Genomic DNA, 15,059 nt, shown 5'->3' with positions numbered 1-15,059 from the left:
CCCAAAAACATATTATGGCAAAATTTACATTTTTGCCCCTCACTTTTTAACTTTTTACAATTTAGTCCCTAAACTCGTAAATTGAATTTCATTCAATTTCATCATAACACAATCCTAGTCGATTGTTATTTATGCTCATAACAACCCACATTTTTCATTTATTCACACTTCTTTACATATTTTATAGACTTTTACAAATAAGTCCCTATTTGACTTTTTACCAAAAATTATTTTGCAAAAGTCGTTTAACAAACAACAAACATGCATTTTCTACCAGCAAACATCAAAATACATGTACATCCAACATGGGTAAAATTTTGGACTTCGATTTTCTTTCAAATTAGTTCTTAAAATAGCTAAATCTAGTTACAACAATCTCAAAATTGTATAAATCGTTAAAAACGGGACAAGAACGGACTTACAATCGAGCTTGAAAGCTTGGATAAAACCTTAGCTATGTCTTATTCTTCAAATTCGGCTATGGGGGGGGACTAATTTGAGAAGATGGACACTTTTATTTAGTTAATTTTTTCTTTATTTGACAAATTACTAAAATGCCCTTAATGCATAACTTTACAATTTTACCTAGTCATGTCAATTTTTTTCCATACTAAATATAATGGTCTAATTACCATTTAAGGACCTCTAGTTTAGAATTTCATAGCAATTTGACAACTTTAACCTATAGAACTCAAATTTTGCACTTATTACAATTTAGTCCTTCGAGTCAAATTGGGTACTCAATCGATAAAATTTCTTAACGAAATTTTCACACAATTATTCTATCATGCTGTAGACCTTAAAGAAGTAATAATATAAATATTTCTAGTTCAGATTCGTGGTCCCGAAACCACTATTCTAATTTGACCCAAAAACAGGATGTTACAAAGCATCTCCTAAATTGAACTTGATATACGACATATTTGTCTTTCAATTAGTTTGCTCATTTTGATTAGACTAAGAACATGTTTAGGTTTGTCTACTAATATAAGTTGTCTTTCTGTATTTAGGGATATATTTAGGCATCAGAGAGTAATTAGACGAAAGTGTAATTATTAAGATAGAATTACATCCATTTAGAATTAGAAGAAATTTTAATTCCCTATATATGTTTTATTTTACAAAGTGTAATCACTCGTAATTTTTTATATCATATTTGATAATATAAATTGGGATAAAATATGCTTCAATCCTTATACTTGTTGTACATTTGGAATTTAGTTCCTATACTTTTATTTCAAGGAATTTAGTGTTAATATTTAAAAATGCAAATCCAGTTGTTTACATTGTTAAAACTCTTCTCTTAAATTTAGGTTTATTGCAACGCTACTTTTTTATTACATGACTATCAAGTGAATTGTTTTTTTTTATTTTAAAATGTTACACTATTGAATTTAATAGAAGAATTTAAATAAATTTAATAATTGGACCTAAATTTTGTAAATTGAATAGTATAGGGACTAAATTTCTAAAAGTAAAAATAAAGAGACTAAATTTCAAATGTATAAAAAGTAAAGGGACTAGGAGCATATTTTAAGCACAAATAATTTCCCATGAACCCTACACTACGTCAATGAACGTTTACGCGTGGTTGACTGCAAAGAGTCTTCTGACCAAAACAAAAGGCCGAAGAAAAACGAAGCTACCGAGTAAATGCAAATGCAAAATGTAGTCTTTCATGGAAAACGAAATGTCTCAGATCTCACGACTTCACATGAAATTTGTGGGAAAAAATAACAAGAATTTTAAAAAACGCAAAGCCAAACTTCAAACTCACACCATAAGTGAAGGATAGATAGACGACAAAAAGTAAGTGTTAAAGCTTATCTCATAATCTCAAATGGGCATCAATCTTTCGTCCCTCGCTTGATTTTCCTCTGCTTTCCACAATGCCTGATTTAGATCTACCTCTACCAGGATCAGCATGTAAGTGTCAGGGAAGAGAAAACAAATCCGGCCCCTGTAATCAACCTTGTGGAAACAACCATAAGCCACTGCCAAGGCCTACGCCACAAGCGCTACCACCAGGTCAGAAGCATGATGAGCAAAGCTTGTTGGTTACTGGCTTCACAGTAGTGGCAAGCATGCTAAGTTCCGCTCTTCTACTATGTATTTTCTTTGCACTTGTTAGATTGTATTTTAACAAGAGGACCAATCATTCAAGGAGAAGAAGTTTGCCCGTTGTTTTTTTCGGTACTCAAGATGACTTTTTCCTTGATGAAGATCAAATACCACAAGTAGATAACCCCATATGGTACATCAATACTGTTGGTCTCCAACAGTCGGTCATTGATTCCATCACAGTTTTCAAGTATAAAAAATATGATGGGTTGATTGAAGGGACCGAGTGTTCTGTTTGCTTGAACGAGTTCCAAGAAAATGAAAGCCTCAGGCTTTTGCCCAAGTGCAGCCATGGTTTTCACCTTCCTTGTATCGACACTTGGTTACGGTCACATCAAAACTGCCCATTGTGTCGCGCCCCTGTTGTTTCCGAAACCATGATTGCTCATACCAGTGAACCGGGGCCTAATTCCATTGATTCAGGTTCGAGCAATGAAACCCCGGTAGAAAACGATGTCGGTGAAGGTGGAATCAGTGAAGAAATGAGAACTTGTAGGATTGAAGATGAAGACAATTGGGAAAATTCTAGGAAAATTTTGGGTCATTCTGATTCAAATATCTTAACCGATATAGACGGGATTCAAGAAGAGATTCAAGCGACGAGGAGGTCAGTTTCATTGGATTTATCTTCTGCCATGGAAATAGCTGGTGAAGCAACTGCGAAGCATAAACATCGTGGAAGTTTAGATACTGAATTACAACAGTTAAAGTGTTCAACGGGAAAGATTGCTGTGAAGCGAAGCAGAGGAGGTTCAAGCATATGCAAGCTGATGAAAAGCTCTTCAATAAGGAGATCTTTAACCAAGGGGCCTGTTTCCATGAAAAGATCTTTCTCATCTGGTGGAATATTCTTATTCTCCAAAAGAACTAAATGCCAAGGTTCGATCCTTCCCTTGTGAATTCAAGCTGAGATAACAGCGGATTATAGAAGTAAATGGATCATCGAAGTTTACTTGCGATATGGTGCTTCGCTATAATCATGGTAGTTAAATATGCTGCTATTTATTTTGAGTTATATATAACATATAATTTCTTTAGATGTTTCTGTTTCTACTTTTCTTGTATTGAATAAATAAATCTCCCCGTCGTAGACTATATACTCCCAAATTAATATAAAAAAGGTGAATGAATTTGCGTTATACGTGTATGGTACTCAGATATGTTTACAAGCTTCCATAGAGTTGGACTCGGACTTAAATGAAAAATAAGTTTACTTGTCTAGGCTTAACCGGTTTGGTTTATAAGCTTGTTTTATCTTTTCTTTTTAGTTAATTGCACCATAAGTCCCTAAAGTTTGGCCTAAATTTTAAATTGATTTGTAAACTTCAATGAGTTTTAAATATGCTAAACATAATATTTAACACCTAAACTAAAGGCTACGCTAGCAAAAAAAAGTTCATGGTTTTGATAATTTAAGGATTCAATTATAAAATTTTAAAATTTAAAAACTAATTTAAAACTTTACATTTGGTATAATTAACATTATTTCGCCTTACAAAATTTGGGAAGAGGATGAGTTACATATTATGACTGTTGATAGTTATTTACTTTGTGATATATATATATATTAAAATATCAAAAAGAAATGGGTAAACTATACAAATAGTCATCCAACTATTAAAAATTTTCATTTTAAGCACTTAAAATAAAAACTTTGCAATTTAAGCACTCATATTATATAGTTCGGTCATTTTGGTCACTCCGTATGGTAAGAGAATGTGGCAGTTAAACAATCGATATAATAACAAATTTAGTCCTTAACTTTTACATATTATATCAATTTAGTCACAATTTTTAAAAAATTAACTCTCAAAATTTATAAATAATCTCAATTTGATCCTAATTCTAAAAAAATTCAAATACATATATAAAAATACATCAATATTTTTAAATATATAATAATAAATTTAAATTTTATAATTATATTCATATTAATATTAAATAAATATAATTTTGTGTTGAAACGATTCATGACATAGAGGATGAGGTGATGAGGATGACTGGGATTTGATGTTATCGTAGTTAAGCGGGTTTTTGTTAATACGATGGTGACAAGATTTGAGAACAATGAAAACGTTGAAGATGTTATAAAAGAAGGACGAGGAAAACTTCTAAAGGTATTTGAGAGGATTGAAGCATGGAGAGAGAATTTGGTGTCCGGATTCAGAGGAGCATGGATACCAAATTACATGAATGAAATACTAGGAAGCACAGACACGGCTCATCCCTCCTCATACAGGTGTTGTACGTGTGTCCGACACGGACACTCGTCGGACACGCCCGGATACGTATAGGACACGCCGAAATATGTCAAAAAAATTCAGACATGGTGACGATGGATAGAGGCGCCGGATTGAAAAACTCCAGATGAGAGTGAAAAGAGAAGCAAAGTTTTAGATTTTCTTTCCCCTATTTCTTTCCTTGAAATGAATGAAAGGAGGAAAGTAAGGCTGAAAGTTTTAGGATTTTCTTAAAGGAAATGAAAGTTTTTTTTTTCTCGGACAAATTTGAAGCAGTCCAAGGTCTGTCTTAGTTATTTGCAATTAATTTAAAATATTGGGTTGAATTTCCTTTTCGGTTTATTATTGTGGGTAACCCAAGGTCTGTTTTGGGCTGTTTGTAAATTGATTCAAAATATTGGGCTGGATATTAAGTATTTAAACATAAAAATATATATAAAATTTATTGTCATATCTTGTAATATTCGTGTCTCATTTTTTAAAAATTATCGTATTGCCGTGTCCGTATCTTGTCGTACCCATATTGCATGTCCGTGTTTATGCTTCATAGATGAAATAATATTGCTTCAGGGCAATATACATTTTACCTGAGTCAATAGAGACTACGGAGATGAAATCCTTCGATCTTGGTAACATTTTTGTATTAATTGATTATCAAAAGAGAATTGATGTGGTGGATATGATTCACTCGGTTAAATGTGCAGGTTGAATAGACTATTTTACCAAGAGAAATGTGTCATTGTAGAGAAAAATTGAGGTTTCTTATTGACGAGTATGAGCCATTGTCTTTCTCTAATGGCTATATATTTTATTTGGTTAGTAAGGAAGAACATATTATTATTATTATTGTAGACAAAGACGATGAGGTGGGTTTGACGAGGAGAAATTTGTGAACACAGCTGCTATGGAAGGTGGGTTCACGATAAGGGCAAAAATAGGGTCCAAATTTAAAGGATTCGGCGAAGAATTTGGAGCCTCTAGAATCGGGTGGGCTCGTTTGCAGCCCGAATTTTGTTAAAGGGCCTGGAGAGTGAGTCAGTTGTCTGAACAGGCTTGCGGTTCTAATGAGAGATGCCTGATGATGAGGGTTGAATGGGAGGCTTCCTTAGACGGTATTGATGATGACATAACAGTTGCCCGAATTGATTCAGAGAACTGTATGGTGAACCATAGGGTGGAAATGGTGCTTACTGACGAGTCAAGGAAACAATTGATCAACAAAAATTAATATCTATTTGTCCAGATGAGAATTTAATGATGTGATGTCACATTCCAAAGGACAAGCAGGTGATTTAGCGTCCATACGGGATAAGTTCTAATAACAGAGGACGATTAGTGTAGTCGAAGAGAGTGTTTTAAAAAAATTGGTTTAAAACTTAAGAAGGTATTTGATATGATGAAAAATTATCATGTTTTAAAGAATTTAATTGGTTGGAATATGATTTTAATGTTTAGTATGAAAATTTTAACATATTTTTTTTGAAATGTAACATTCTCATGAGATTTACTTTTCCACAAGTAATGACATGCTATTCTAACAAAGCTGAAATGAAAATTCTTTTGTTAAAAATGAAAAATCTGGTAGCTAGTAAAAAAATGACATACATCTAAATAAAACTATTAATCTAAAAATCAGTATTAAAGTAACTGCAAACCATATAAGTAATATATGAATATACTTGAACTTATACTTACAATGTAATGAGAAAAAAAAATTACAAATTGTACATCTTCACAATCTTGAGTTAAAATGCAAATTGTTTTTTTTAATATATTCATATAATGGATTAGATCAAAATGTAAGAAAAATCATACATTGTGGATTGATTCAAATAATTGTTAATAATAAAGATTATTCAAAAGTATTATTATTAAATATTTAATTCAAATATTTATTAATAATAAAATACTTTAAAATACATTAATTTTATTTTTATTTAATAAGGATAATTATGTAAAGTACCCCTATATACATTCCCAAGAAAGTGGTAGTGTACCAAACTTTCTCAGGATTTTATTTAGAACTTACCACATTGTAAAGTAATTTTCTCAACAATTACATATCTACATTTGTGATAATTCTATTAGAATCTTAAAATGAGAAAGCATCAAACACCTCCTAAGTGTTTAGTATTGCTCTTAAAAGGTGTTTTTGAGAAAGAAAATGTCAAATTTAAACATAATATGGTAAAGTAAAAACACACACATTTAAATAATGTTTAAATTCATTAATATTGTTATAAAATAAAAGACAGAGAATAAAGAACAAATAGAATGGGAGAGCGAAGATAGAGCATAATTTATTGATCAATCGGAATATTTATAAAGCTTCTCCAAAGTCTCTATTTAAAGGTATAAGAAGTATAAATGAAGTAGAGATTACTTCTAATGACTATTAGAATTTAATTTTCATCAAAACTTATCTTGATCTTGATGTATATCACTTAATAAGATATTCATAACACTCCTCCTTGGATGTCCATTGATAGATAATACATCTCGTTAAAACCTTACTAAGATAAAAACCCTGTGGAAAAAAAAATTCCTAGTGAAGGAACAACAGTACACATATTTATAATACGCATAATATACTACCTCATTAAAAATATTACCAAGAAAACCCAATGGGACAAAACCTCGGTTAATGTAACAGCCCGATTTTGGGCCTAGTCGGAACGAACAGTGGTTTCGAGACCACAAATCCGATGTAAAAAAATTTATTTATTTTTATATTTTTATGGTCTACAATTTCATAGAATGATTTTGGGAAAATTTTGTTTGAAAATTTTGACGCTTGAGCACTCAATTTAGTTAAAAGGACTAAATTGAAAAAAGTGCAAAACTTGAGTTCTAGAAGATAGAGGTGTCTAATTGCTATGAAATTTTAAATTGGAGGTCCTTAAATGATAATTATACCATTGGTTAATTTTTTGGACAAAAATGGACATGAAATAGGTGAAATAAAATATTTTTAAGTTAGGGGCATTTTGGTCATTTAGTAATTAAAATGGATTAAAAACAAAATTAAAAGACAATTTTTGTCTATCTTCAACCCCATGGCCAAATTTCACAAGGGGGAAACCACGGCTAGGTTTTTCCAAGCTTCCAAGATCGATTGTAAGTCTGTTCTTACCCCGTTTTTAATGATTTTTACGTTTTTGAAATCCTCGTAACAAGATCTACCTATTTCTACCATTTATTTGAGTTATGATAAAGGTATAGGGTTTGAACCATGTTATAAATTTGTGAATTTTGATGTTTAATGGTAGATTATGCATGTTTATGGCTGGAGAAACAACTTTTGCTAAGTGATTTTCGGTGAAAATGCTTAAAATGATTAAATTGTAATAGTTATAAAATATGTAGTAAAAGTGTGTTTTAATGGAAATTGTGGGCTTCTATACTTATGAAAATGATTCGTGGGAAACTATTCAGGATCAACCTGGGCCCATAAGCCACCTATAGAAAATTTTTCTTTGAAATATGGCACATGCCCATGTGGAAGGGCAACATGCCAATGTGGCCATTTCAACATGGTTGTGTTGATGGCCTGCGTGGCTCGCACGGCCTAAGCAATACAGGGACATGCCCGTGTCCTCCACCCATGTAAAATTAATTCTAAATACACACTTACAGGGGTTTTCACACGACCTGGCACACGCCGATGTCCCTGGCCCGTGTCCTTCACACGGCCATGACACACCCATGTCCTAGCTCGTGTGCAAAAACCTGGACATTCTATTTCTGACGTCAGCAGCCACAAAATGTCACAAGGCCAAGGCACACGCCTGTGTGCTAGGCCGTGTCCTAAACACGGCTGAGACACATGACCGTGTATCTGCCTGTGTGCTTACTACCATGCATACTGACTTAAAAATTTTACGTGCAGGGGACACATGGCCGGACCACACGCCCATAAGGCAGACCGTGTGTCACATACGGCCTAGAAACACACCCGTGTGTCTACTCGTGCGGACAATATAAGGCTATTTACCAAGCCTCTTAGCCACCCTTATTTACACAACCTACACAATGGAAACCAAAACCAATCTAAGGCTATCTCATGCAACCAAATCAGCCACAATAAACAACATTCCATTTGTGCATTTTACTCATCAATGAATATAACATCTTTGCATATAAATCAAAATGAATATTAGCCATCATTCAAGGATTAATACAAAATGAAGGGTTTCCAACCCAAGCCAACACATTTGGCCAGTTTTCAATGACACAAAAATAGTAAAATCTAAGCCCTATACATGCCATATTAAAAAAAAAATCAAACTATACCGAATGCTTTGATTGATAGTGTGATCGATATCTTTGACTTCCATTGATCCTTGAGCTAGATAGGCAGCCCTATAAGAAAGTGGAAAATGAGAGAGAGTAAGCATAAAGCTTAGTAAGTTGTACATAAATAAATATATAACATAATTTTACTATTCATCAACAAGTATCATAATACACAAGTGGTATAAGCAAAACTTACTTATCAATATTCAATACACCTCATATAGCACATATGTAACACTCCTATCCCGTAACCGTTGCTAGAATAGGTAAGGGGTATTACCAGACAGACAAAACATTTCAGTTCAATACGGAATCACAAATATCACATAATATCAATACATAGGCAATCATCGACAATTCATCTCTTAAGATGGTCTACGAGACTTAAAACATACTTTTAAGGAAAATCAGGACTAAACTGAACACATTCATAAATTCAGAACTCAAAAAAATTTTCAATTCTGTTGAGGTCACACCCCTGTGTGACCAGGCTGTGTGCCTTACACGTGCACAAGACACGCCCATGTAATCCAACCGTTCCAAAACAGAGCATACATACTAACTCTCACCCACGGCAAACAGACACGCCCGTGTGCTATGGCCATGTGATACTTAGCTAGCTACTGACTTAAGTCCACGGCCATATAACACGCCTGTGTTCCCTGACCGTATGGGACAATGCAGGCTTGGTTTAAGCCAACTTGCCACCCCTTTTTGGGTCATTCCTACAAGCAATATAAAACAACATTCATGCCACAATTTTCAGCCAATTCCATGCTTAAAATGACGAAATCATATTAGATCATAAAGCATTACAAGCATACACCATTTGGCATCACCAACCAAATACCAAAACTATGCACAAACATATCATTTGCTAGCCAACTTTCTTGGCATAACATATTGATAATACTCTAGAACGACATATTTTATGTGCTAATTGCATGATTATTTTGAGTATGATCCTACTAATTTAGATTATTTTGTGGTCTTTTATCTTTTAGAGACTAAATTGGAGGCGAGAGGAAATTTAAAGGAAAAAAGTGCGAATTTGAAGATATAATGGGCCAACATGCAAAGAAAGAGAGAAGTGGTGGCAAAAATGCAAACATGGAAGACCCAATGACTAAAATGCAAAAGAAGAGATTTTATAGTGCAAGACTCTATTTTAATTTCAATTATATTAGGATAATTATTAATGATTTTTATTTAGATTTAATTTTAGGATTTATTTTCATTTATTTTTATTTATCTTTATTTATTTTTATTTATCTTTTAGAATTTCATTAGAAATAGACTTGGTTTTCTAGTACTATAAATAGGGGATGGAGTGGCACATATTTGACATATCTTTTTCCTGTAAACACTCACTCCCCCAAAAACTCTGTCTTTTTATTCTCTCCATATTTTCTTCAATAAAAATCTCATTTATATTATATTTATTTCTTTCCCAAAAATCATGAGCCACTAAACCAATCTAGCCGAAGGTTGTCAAAATTCCCCAAAAATGTTCATGAGGCTTAGAATCCGCGCTTAGCCTTCTCAACAGGGTATTCATTGCTTCTCCCCACTACGGGACTGACGCTTCCATCCATGTCCCTTAATAGGTGATCTTTTCAACTTGTGTAAGGAACGACCGCTTTGTACATTTTGGGAAGGTTACACAGTTGGTTCGTTGGCTTTCTGCGTTAGAGGTTGGCGAATCCAAGAGACAAACAGCGTGCTATTCGCCGTTGGGAAGTGATGATCTAGCAGAAGATACTCCCACAAAAGCGATTATTGGCTAGAGTCAAGCTCCGCCAAGTTTTAAATCTAATCCTTGGAGCTGGTGGTCATAGGCGTCCTCTTCCACTTTAACTGACTTATCCTGTTCGAAAAGGGTTACTTAAAAGCCAAGGATTGAACCTAAGGCGGAACGAGACAACCGGAGGCTGGAATCTTGCCACATAAGAAACTTTCTCTTTACCCAACTCTATTTATTTTTATATTCCTCATTTTAATTTCTGTAATTTATTCACTTTAAATTCTGTTTTTATTTTTCCCGATTCTTAATTTTATTTTTTATTTTTCAGGAACGCAGGTTTTCTTGGCCAAGAAATTGTTCAGGATTTCAAGAAACAAGCATTCGTACAATCCGGTCCTTGAGGATTCGACCCTACTTCCCCTTTACTGTTATTTTTACTATTTTACAGGGAATAGGATATTTTTGGTGCTCTCAACAACGCATCACATATACACATATCAAAGCATAATACATAAGCATTCTAGCCTATACATGCCATACTATAAAATATTTACACTTTTAAAAGTACCAAAATGAGTTCGATAGTATGTTGACAATCCTCGACTATCCCCAAGCCTTCAGTAGCTATGATAACTGTAAAACAGACAGAAACCACACAGAATAAGCTACAAAGAGCTTAGTAAGCCATATACAATTGGTCTAACTATTAAAGCATATAAAGTAAAAGTCAATAGCAAGAATTCATAGCCATTTCACAAAGTAATTCATGAGCCTAACCATGCTCATTTGCTTGTATACATATTATGTTTCATTTTCATGATTCCGTACATACTTCGCATTCATTATTTCACAGAAACAGAGTCTTTCATATTCATAAATTTAGCACAATACAAACGTACCTGTATAGATTATACATTTCATATATTCATTCCCATATCTTGTACTCTATCATCAAATAGTTCAGAAATGATACTAATACTCATAAATGCATACAATACCGACGTCCCGGATGTGGTCTTACATGTAATTCAGTACCGATGCCTCTGTCCCAGATAGGGCCTTACACAAAATCAGATACGATGCCGATGTCCCAGACATGGTCTTACACATAAATCTCAAATCGAGGCCTGTGTCCTAAACACGGTCTTACACGATATCTCAGATCAATGTCAACATTCCTTTAGAGACATATAGAGCTTTTCAAATACTAACATATTATCGGAATTTAGTCGGAATTCATTCATCAGGCTCTCAAGGCCGTCCAATAAAGATTACAGTTTATATGTGTGACAGTCTAAATTAGACCCTAGTTGGAATGTAGTTTCGGGGCCATAAGGCCGAGTCCCAAGAATTTATTTAAAATTTAGTTGCATGTCCTCTATGTGTATTAGTGCATGTGTGAAAATTTGATGATTTAATTTAGACTTATGAATGTGAATTTCGTGTGATTGACTTAGTTGAGAACTTAAGAAAATATGATAGGGGAATGTGTAAGGACCAAATAATAACAAAGTGAGGGATCTTGGGTTTGCATGTCAAATTGCCAAAAAAACCCAAGTAGTGGCCGGCCATGCCATGATGCCCATCCCTTAGGTTGAATTTCAATGCAATTATTTATTAGTTAACAATTAAAATAAATAAAAGAAAGGAATTAAAAAGGAAAAGATGAACAAAATGAGGAGGGAAGAAGGAGTGTTCATGTTTTCTTTCTTTTGCAATTGTCGTAACTAGAGGAAGAGGAAGAAGGAAGATTCGGCCAAGGTGGTCCTCTAGATTAAGGTATGTTCAAGGTTATTTTTGGAAGTATATACAACCTTTGGGTGATGAGTCTAAATTCTATCTATCTCATGGTTGGATTTGGGGTTGTTGGAGAGTTAGGATTCGGCTAAGGAGCTTAAAAATTTTAGTTGATACCTTGATGCTATTAGCATGCTAGTTATATGGATGTGTTAAGTTGCTTGTTATGTTAGCATGAAAGTTGAAATTGTTAAGCTATTTTGTTGGAGGTGCCGAATTTAGGACTAAGAAGAGAATGAGTATTCGGCTAACATAGTGGAAAGGTGGGTGTTGCCGATTGTTAGATTTAGACTATGGGAGTGGCTATAATGGGCATTAAGACGTGGAACTTAAGAAATGCAGTTATATGTGGATTTACATGATGTTACAAATAGATGTGAAAATATGCTAGATTAGGAAAATTCGATCAAGTGTTCATGAGATGAAATTAGGTGTTTAAATGATGTTATAGTTGACATTGTACATATATACATACATTTGGCCATCTAATTGAGTATGAAGGTGGTGTTAAATCTAATTGTAATGCCCATTCGGAAGTATATATACATATATATATACATAAGTATGCCCATTCGTGATGTTACCTTTAATTATGTGTATAATCGACTAAATGGGTAATTAGTGAGGATGGTTGTCGAATATACAAACATACATATGCATGTGTAATTGAATTATGAATGTTTAGCAAGATGGTTAAACTAGTTGATTTATTGATTAAGCTCAAGGAGTTAAAGGAGGAGAATCAAGCAAAGGCAAAGAAAAGATCATCGAGTAGCCGAGTTGGAACCGTCTTACCCAACACAAGGTAAGTCATTAAGCATATATTTTGTATTGATTTAAATGGTCATAACGTCTATGTAATTATGCTGAATGGAATGATAAATATATATATACACGTATGCATGGGGTGATGAAAGTATTGAATGAAAAAGAAAGGAGGTGAGATGTATTGAGTTGTTGATTTTGGCACTAAGTGTGCGGGTGTAAACATTTATGATCATGAAATTGGCACTAAGTGTGCGGGTTCAAATTGTATAGCACTAAGTGTGCGGGTTCAAGTTGTATAGCACTAAGTGTGCGAGTTCGATTATATAACACTAAGTGTGCGGACTTACTATATGTTTTTGAATCACTATTGACACTAAGGGTGCGACCTTATTGAGTTGATCACGGACAGCAGAACGAGTAAGTGTCTTGAGTTTGTGGCTAATAGACGTTATGTTTATATTTGGAATTTTGCTTGGTAAGTCTTGAACCTATGTGATAAATATACTTGAAGTCACGTACATAAGATTCATCGTGGAATAGAGGGAATGTCATTTAGTTGCATGAATGTAACGAGAATGAAATCATCCATGGAAAATGCCTCAAATATCATGTTGAGTAGCATATGAAATGTTGATGTAGTACCTGGTATGATATTGAACCGAAAGGTCTAAGGAACTATAGCATAGTTCGGTATGGGTGGAGAGAATTAACTCCTTTTCCTTTGCTTTCTCCTGTGATAATTTATTAATGGATGATTATGTGACGCTTATGACTTACTGAGTTATGTACTCATTTGGTGTGCTTATTTGTTGCTTATTTAGGTTCTTGATCCATTTTGTGTGCTCGTGACCGTCGTCAAAGTCATCACACCGGATTGCAACTTTTTGGGGTATCTTCTTCCTAGTTGGCCTAGGAGAACATTTCGGCATGTATAGGCTATTATGTTGTGTTTGAACTTTGGTATGTAAACTTTCAGCCATGCAAAAATGGCATAAATGTTAATTTGGACTTTGGGTCCTATGATATTTAGTTATAAATCTTAGTAAATGGGTTTTATAATGTGGTCACGACTGATATTGGGCCAATTCGGTTTTGGTTGAATAATAGTTGAGGCCTATTCGATTTTTATGCCATATGTCATGGTTGATTATTTTTGGTGTTAAAATTCATGATATGGCAATAGTGTAGTAGGGAGATGTTTGACAATGATTAGCCTTTGGCATGGCTAGTCATGATCATAATTTGTGATATGTATGATGAATTATTAGTTAGATCAAGGAGAAATCACGAAATAGGCATAGTTGCTTTAGTAACAGATGCTGGCAGCATCAGTGATGTGATATTTAAAAATCACTAAAAATAGTATGAATGGAATTAAATAATGAATAAATTATGTAATCGAATCTTGATAAGTCTATTTTCATATGGAAGAAACGAAACAACCATATGAGTTGTATGTTAGGAGATAATTAAACTCTTGTGAAACAGGGCAGAGCGATTTCTGGATCCCCTGTCCCGACTTTAGAAATTCACCATAAATTAATCAGAGACAATTAGAAGTCATGCCTTATATGTATAGATTCCCTTTTGAGTCTAGTATCATTAGAAACAAATGGCATAAGTATTGAAGCTCTGTAAAGGGAGATATCTAGGTCGTAATGCACAAAGGTCAGAGTAGTCGAACCCAGGAACAGGGACACTTTAACTAATAAACTGTACCAATTGGCCCAACCAAAAATTCTACAAAAATTCTACCATATAGATATATGAGTCTAGTTCCGGGGAAAATTTACGGAACTAGATTTTGAGTTTCAGAACTCAAGATATTATTTTTAAAGTGACTAGTATGCAGATTGACAGCTTGTCTGGGAAATTTTTAATAAGTGGTTTGAAGTCTGTTAACACCTCGTGTTCGACTCCAGCGACGGTCTCGGGTTCGGGGTGTTACAATATGTGCAGAATTTAATCAATTTAACACGAAATTGTAATTTGACTTACCTCGTATGAATTTCGAAAGAAAACGAGTCGACTATTCAACTATCTTGGACTTCCCTCGATCTAAGTCCGATTTTCTTTGTTCTTGATCTAATACA

General features: G+C 33.9%; 1 protein-coding gene across 2 annotated transcripts; it reads left to right on the top strand.

The window, feature by feature from the left end:
• The first annotated feature begins 1,474 nt into the window (after positions 1-1,474).
• Positions 1,475-3,260, top strand: LOC107920286 (RING-H2 finger protein ATL54). 2 transcript variants are annotated; one of them, XM_041083920.1, is made up of 2 exons: positions 1,653-1,809; positions 1,918-3,260. In XM_041083920.1, the coding sequence occupies exon 2, from the start codon at positions 2,085-2,087 to the stop codon at positions 3,018-3,020; it is 936 nt and encodes a 311-aa protein (XP_040939854.1). In that variant the 5' UTR covers positions 1,653-1,809; positions 1,918-2,084; the 3' UTR covers positions 3,021-3,260. The 2 variants fall into 2 exon arrangements, with proteins under 2 accessions (XP_016705400.1, XP_040939854.1); XM_016849911.2 differs by having other exon boundaries at positions 1,475-3,260.
• Positions 3,261-15,059: the final 11,799 nt, after the last annotated feature.

The sequence above is a fragment of the Gossypium hirsutum genome, chromosome A12 (genome assembly GCF_007990345.1).
Source record: "Gossypium hirsutum isolate 1008001.06 chromosome A12, Gossypium_hirsutum_v2.1, whole genome shotgun sequence".
Taxonomy (NCBI): domain Eukaryota; kingdom Viridiplantae; phylum Streptophyta; class Magnoliopsida; order Malvales; family Malvaceae; genus Gossypium; species Gossypium hirsutum.
Note: the sequence above shows the minus strand (reverse complement) of the source record. Positions and strands in the feature narration are given on the sequence as shown.

Bases quoted from the DNA above. Each gene is read 5' to 3' on its own strand.
- LOC107920286 (XM_016849911.2), top strand. From the start codon at position 1,890: ATGCCTGATTTAGATCTACCTCTACCAGGATCAGCATGTAAGTGTCAG.